At 37.7% G+C, this 6,847-nt stretch overlaps 1 protein-coding gene across 1 annotated transcript; it reads left to right on the top strand.

The window, feature by feature from the left end:
• Window positions 1–3,406: 3,406 nt before the first annotated feature.
• On the top strand, window positions 3,407–4,974 carry LOC149946606 (uncharacterized). The gene is made up of 2 exons (XM_090170829.1): window positions 3,407–3,455; window positions 3,517–4,974. Exon 2 carries the CDS (start codon window positions 4,129–4,131, stop codon window positions 4,972–4,974), a length of 846 nt encoding a protein of 281 aa, XP_090026955.1. The 5' UTR covers window positions 3,407–3,455; window positions 3,517–4,128.
• Window positions 4,975–6,847: the final 1,873 nt, after the last annotated feature.

The following is a 6,847-nucleotide window of genomic DNA, read 5'->3' as shown; positions in this document are numbered from 1 at the left end:
AGCTATTTGAATTATGGATCCGTAACGTCAATAATTTTTATTTCCAATGTTACCTTATTAAATTACTTAAAAATTAGCATTATTTCATTTTAACACACGTCAATTTATTAAAGGCGAAAAATTGAAGTTTTCGATTGTTAAAAAGTTTCATGGTGGCGTAACGGCGCTAACTTCTCCCCGAGGTTCCTAAAAGGCGCTATAATGGCTTCTCCCAAGGTCCATCGAAAAAATACACTGTAGACGCTGCAATAAATCGTCCTCCAAGGAAATCGTCAAGAAGTAATAATATTTCCGAGAGCCAGGACCTGCACGTCAGTTTATATAGTGCTTGTTAAAATAATGGAAATATTTCACATTTACGGCAGCAACAAGTGTTCCCTTTTAACCAGGTAGCTTTTGGACATATTAAGGCTTGGCAAAATTAAAAACCAAAGGTGCCTACATTATCATGTACTCAGCACTAGCAGGCGAGAGAGAAATCAAAATTAGGATCTACGCCACCTGGCAGAGAAAAAGAGTGAACACTCCCAATCCCTCTCACCCCTACCACCAGGCTGAGAAATAAGGAATTTTTTTAAACTGGACCCGAGGTCAGTAGAGCCTAGGTAGTTTAATTATAAAACTGGCCACTGGCCACTTACCATTTTTAACCTTCAAAATCAGGCTTTCATAATTTATAGTCAAATTATCTATTCTGGACAATATGTGCTAGGACATAGGCTTAGTAGGTTAGTTATTTTGGGTATTTCACAATTTTGGAGTGTTAAATACTTACAAGTCACAGGTTCACAAAATTACAATGCAGCAGGCGCCCGAAGCCCCGAACCTCGACTTTGTCGGCGACTCGGCTCCCGAGGCCGAGGCTGATTCGGGCTGCACGACCCTTAGGGAGTTGGCACTCCATGTTATCTTCCCATAGACGCTAATAAAATCAAAGGCAGCAAGCTGCCGTTTCCCTATAGACCCGACCTGAACAAGCCTACTGAGAGAGAGACTGTTTATATTTCATTTTGCTAACTGCTAAATTCGCTTCTTCTATTCTGTGTGTAGAGTGTAGCGTAGACAGACTCACGACACTAAGTCACCCACCCATACACACAATATTGACACAAGCCCAAGCGCACAGCGTAGAAGCAAAGACCAAACAATTTTAGGGATTAATATAGAATTTTTTTAATGAACTAAATATTGAAGGGAAAAAACTTCGAATTAATTTAGTGGTCACCAGGGCCACTAATATACCAAGCATTTAATTTATAAACTGGTGATTGGCCTGTGATAGTGCCTTATTTCTCACACTGCCTACCACCTATACTTCCTCAGGCTCTTGCCAGTAACGAAGCAGTTTCAGGTAGCAATTTGTGCATATGTTTCGGTTATTCACCACCGGGGAATTCCTGTAGCCAATTTGCCCAGTCATTAGCCTAACATTTAAATCCTATTCGTTTCTAATTTAGGGGGCCTTGATAGTCTTCTGACATTAATAAATACAGAAGGCCTGAACATTTAAGAAAATTAACTTCCAAGGTACGACAGAGATGGCGATACTTTCGTTATCCACCAAACAAAATGCACAATCTAAGCTATAGCTTATAATCGGCGTGCTTCCCGCCATTCGAATGAGCGTTCTAGTTATTTCTCAGATTTCTATGGATTTAGCGTTGTTGAAAACTAAAACCAAAACGCACTTGTAGGGAGAGCTTAAATTAACTGGCGATTAAAGCGGACTGAAACACTCCAATCGCTGATTTCTTGACCTGACACGATGGGTTACGTGAGAATTAAAATGAATTGAAACCAAACTTCTTTAAAAACAAAACTACTACTTTATTTAAACTGATTTTACTAAGTTATTTTACTAAATGCCCTAACACAAGGGGCGCTTAACTAGGAGACGGCCGCAGTCGCTCCTTTCTGGACTAAAACTCTTGCTTTTCTAACGGTTTTCTTTCGAATAAAAACCTTTTTCTTTCTTAAGACTGGCCCTAACGGCCAGTAATCTCTCTTTTTTGGGGTTTTTCCAACACGTGACCATCCCGCGGATGGTCGACACTTTGTCCACATTCCCTTTCATTTCTCAACATGAGGAAACAACTCCCTCTAGCTACTTGGGAAATTTCCACAGTACACTTTTTTCGCTTCCCTTCATAGGGGGCTATTAGCTATTTCATTGACTAAAGGTATTGGCCCAAATGGCGCCTACAAAATACGTGGGGAAATACCGATAACTAACTTGACAAAACATACAATACACTACCGAAATTACAAATATTACAAAATTAAATTCAACATAACAATACACTAATTTACCTATATACATAAAATGATAAGTTTACATTTAATTAATTAATTAAAATTAAAAACCATTTTATACAATCGAGATTTAACAAGCGTCTGCTACGGACAAATTTAAAAGTCATAAGAACTTTTTTTCTTAAATAAACTTATCAAAAAATAAGCCAACGATGCAAAAATTATATCACAATGCAAGTATCATTATTTATAAAGTCAAATTTACGAATTACGACGAGGAAGAATTAATAGAGCCCTGACACTGGCCATAAGCTCCGCCTCCGTTTCTATGACAACCACTGTAGCAGACGACTTTTCAAACTCTTGGAGGACAAGCACGGTTTTACAGCGGGAAAAACTATGGAAGATAGCTAGTCATCTTTAATTTATTTCAGTTTTAAAATTGGTTATAAGTCAAAAGTTACTAATAAGTGAATATTTTAAAAGTCCGTGTATTACGGACGTAGCAGCGGGGAAGCGTTATGCTAATAAAATTACTTTAATAGATGGTGAAGATACATACTGATATCCGACTGTGGCTTCCAATTCACGATTACAGCGTTACTTATAGCGCCACAGCGGGATTTGCCGAACTGTTGATTGGTAAGATTAGCGGGGGAGAAAACCGTGTGGGGTATTGCGAACAGGGACGGCCAACTTCAGACGTGCGTTCGAACTTGGCCGTATCACAGGATTGCCGGCCGCAAAAGTAAAAAAATGGCGACCGAAGGAGGGCATTATTGTGTGGTTCCGGATTGCAAAAACAAATCGTATAAAAATAAGGGTCTATCGTGGCATTTTTTTCCTGCTGATGCGAGTTTATCCGAGTTATGGGCTGGTCGTATTATAACTCATTATGGTTTACCTGCTTTGAAGCGCCATAAAAATTCTAAAATTTGTTCAGCTCACTTCACCGATATTGATTTTAAGCCTTTGCTTCACTCTAAAAAAAAGTTTTTAAAACCTGGAGTCTATCCAACTGTTTTTCAACCACTACTAGATAAAAATGTAAGTTATTTTATGAAGTATTATGATTATAGTTTTAACCACACAGCAATCTTATTTTATGTATTTAGGTGTTATTTACTAAGAAGATCGTAATTCCAGTTATTAATGTCATCGATACTGAAATGAACGTAGAACAGGAGTCTGTAAATAAACAGGTATTGTAAATCTCTCTATTCTTTAAAATGTTGTCGTGTATTGATTGATAAAATATTTTAGGTTGCACTTGATGAACCTAATGTAGTGTTTGATGTTAACAATGAAGAACTAATAGAGGATCCCAAAGAATCTAGAGTGATTGAAGAATCAAGCCTGCCAGATACATCTGAAGCCGTAACATTTCCCCAACTCAAAACTAAACTTTCAGTGAAACTCGCTAAACCTAGAAAAAACAGTTCTGCCGCCAAAGATAATAACTCTCAAGACACCCCTCTAGAACTATACCATAATCAAACTAATGGAGAATGTAATTGCTCTAATTCCAAGAAAGTTAAAGACTTAGAAATACAAGTGGAAAAGTTAAAATTGGATTTAACTGAAAAAAATAAGGAAATAGATGAATTAAGACACGGGAAGCTCGAGATAGATTTAAATATTTTGAAGGAGGAGTGTGTGAAGCTCAAATCTGAAATTCAAGCAAATAAATTCAAAATAAATGCTTTGGTAGAAAATAAGGAAAAATGGAAATTTTATGCTGCGGAACAGAGAAGGCAACTGTTAAATATTTCTTTTGTAAAAGACAATCCAGAGGTCTGCGCTTTCTAAACTGGTTTTTTAAACTACGGAACACTAGAGGCATTTGTGAATTACCTAAAAAGTAAAGCCAAGGTTATGCAATACTGGAAGGGAAAAAAAACTAAACCAGATTATGACAGTTCTAGTTGTAAGAGAGGAAATAAACGTCATTTGGAGTTGGAAGATGAGTTCTTCTTGGTTATGGTTCGATTAAGGTTAGGCATGCCGTTAAAGGAATTGGCAAGAATGTCTTCCATGTCTGAAAGCTCGATGTCTGTAATAATTACAACTTGGATATCTCTGTTATACTTCGAGCTGCAGGAGCTATATCCGTTCCCTACAAAGGAAGCTATAGATGCCACTCGCCCAGCTTATTTTAATGAATATCCAAATACTCGTATTGTGGTTGATTGCACTGAATTCAGAGTAGAAAAGCCGTCATCCATCGCATTACAGCGTTGTACATTTTCTAATTACAAGAATTACAATACATTAAAATGCCTGATTGGAATTTCGCCAGGAAATGCTGTAACTTTTGTTTCTAAACTCTACGGTGGTGCGTCTTCGGATAAATTCATTGTTGATGACAGTAAACTGATCAGTCTATTGTCGGAGCCCGATGACATTATGGCCGATAAAGGGTTTGACATACAGAGCCTCCTTCCGAAAGGATTAACGTTAAACATACCCCCGCACTATAGGCCGAGCCAAAATCCGCAAATGCCTCTTGGTGACGTAATGAAAACCAAAAGCATAGCTAAAGCAAGGGTGCATGTTGAGAGAGCAATCCGTCGCATTAAGGTTTACCACATTTTTGACACCCCCATTCCTCTTTCTATGTCTGATATAGCTGGAAAAATTGTTGCGGTATGCGCTTATCTTACTAATTTTTGCCCACCTTTGGTAAGAGAAATGAATAACTCCTCTGTAACAGATGACTAGTTTATTGATGACTAGATTTGATATTTTTGGAAAACACTAGCATGTTAAATAAATTGACTTAACTTCACCTAATATGTCTAATTTTAGGTTTTTCTTATACGGTATATACTTTTCACCATTATGTCCAAACAAGGGCATTTTTTGTTGAACGCGTTGAAGGATTTTTTCTGGGATGAACGCGTACAAGAAAAAGTAAGTAAGGCTTTTTAGTAAGTTATCACAAAAAACAATGTCACGTTGGATTCTAATACATATTTGTTCACCATCCTGGTTTCCATTATACACGTAAAAATCACACCAATTCAAACCGGTCACCATCAGTTGGCCCTGAACTTGGTAAAAATAGTTGTGGGTCTTTTTAAGCGAAATAATGCCATCTTTTTTGACTAGGTAAAAAGTTCCACATTTTAAGCAATCTTCTATTTTAGCACTTTTCTTTGAATAGGGGCACTTAACTTCTAATAATCCTTTATCTTCTGTTACGAACTCGAAAACCAGTCCGTCAGGTGAGGCTCCTAAAAATGGGTATTGTGCATGTATAACCAACCCACTTTTAGAAACTCTTACTGGAGTTCCTTCATTGCTTTTGAAGTTAATGTAACTTAATATTGCTATAGGTTCGTTTTCTTTCCCGTGCCGAATCGCTGGACAATTTCCTATCGCGTTGGATGCATAAAGGAGGTTTTGTAACCTTTTATCAGGCATTGTTTGACATTTTGAAAAAATTGCAAAATTTGATGCGGTCATTATTTTATTTCTTTCCTCTTTCCAAGCTGGGCTGTCTCCTTGATCTCTCGTTTTCAATTCTATAGCTTGTCTACCTTCCAAAGAAAGCTGAGGATAATTCAGTCTAACAAACTTGCTAACCTCTTCTCGGAATGTTTTACCATAAATAGCTATTATTTCAATATTACAATCGATTTGACTTCGATGTTGTAATTTGCTTGTTTGCAGCGAATGCGGTGATATTCTTGAAAATGGAATTCTTGGTGGTGTAGAACATAAAACTGGTGTTGATGTAATGATTGGCCTAAACGATGCACAGCTATTAGATGGTGTGAAAGGCACTTGCGATTTTTTAGTGGGTGGTGTAGAAGGAACTAATGATGATGCAGTTAATACTGAAGAGCTGGGTGTAGCCACTATTGAGTTGGTAGCGGATTTTGGTTGTGAATCTATAGATGGTGGTGTAGAAAGAGCCGATGATGCTACAGATAATACTGAAGAAGTGGTGGTAGATCCTAGAGAGTTTGATACACTGGTAACTGAGTTTGAAGATGTTGGCAAAACTTGCGCTACGCTGCAACGATCCATACCAGCTCTAATATGCACATCTAGCTCATAGTGTGTGATTAAAGGGCATAGCGGATTATATAATTTAACACTCTCGAATAACACTCGTCTAGCTTCATTATCAGGTTGGCGATCTCTTAGGCGTCGAGGATCAAAAATGGCTTTGAGGTGGTTTTTAGGTCTATCAATCTTTCCCGGTATACGTTTTTTTACATCGATATTTTCCCAAGGGAGAGAGTGACTTTTTCCTCCAGGTTGAATCCACTTACATAGTTGTTCCGTACATGTCAAATCATCTGGTATTTGATCCAAGTTCTGGCCTGATATATTTATCAAAGCATAGATTGTCGCTGCGATATGATGGCATTTTGCACCGTTTCTGTTAATATTGAGAACATTAGGACGTTATAGCTCATGTTAGTTTGAAAATGAAGGGAAAAACTCACCCAGCTGGACATTTGCAGTGTGCATAAACGATAATGTTTCCCTCTCGTTTTATGCCAAGTAACACTTGGGGGTGATTCCATGTCAAATCAACACACCCATTTTACTTGCCCTACTCGGATATGGATGAAATTTC

Source organism: Leiobunum rupestre, chromosome 4 (genome assembly GCF_980474605.1).
Source record: "Leiobunum rupestre chromosome 4, qqLeiRupe1.1.hap1, whole genome shotgun sequence".
NCBI lineage: Eukaryota > Metazoa > Arthropoda > Arachnida > Opiliones > Sclerosomatidae > Leiobunum > Leiobunum rupestre.
The sequence above is the reverse complement of the archived record's forward strand: the minus strand, read 5'-3'. Positions and strand labels throughout refer to the sequence as shown.

What these genes read in the sequence shown, in the direction of transcription:
- LOC149946606 (XM_090170829.1), top strand. Translation starts at nt 4,129, where the DNA reads ATGCAATACTGGAAGGGAAAAAAAACTAAACCAGATTATGACAGTTCT.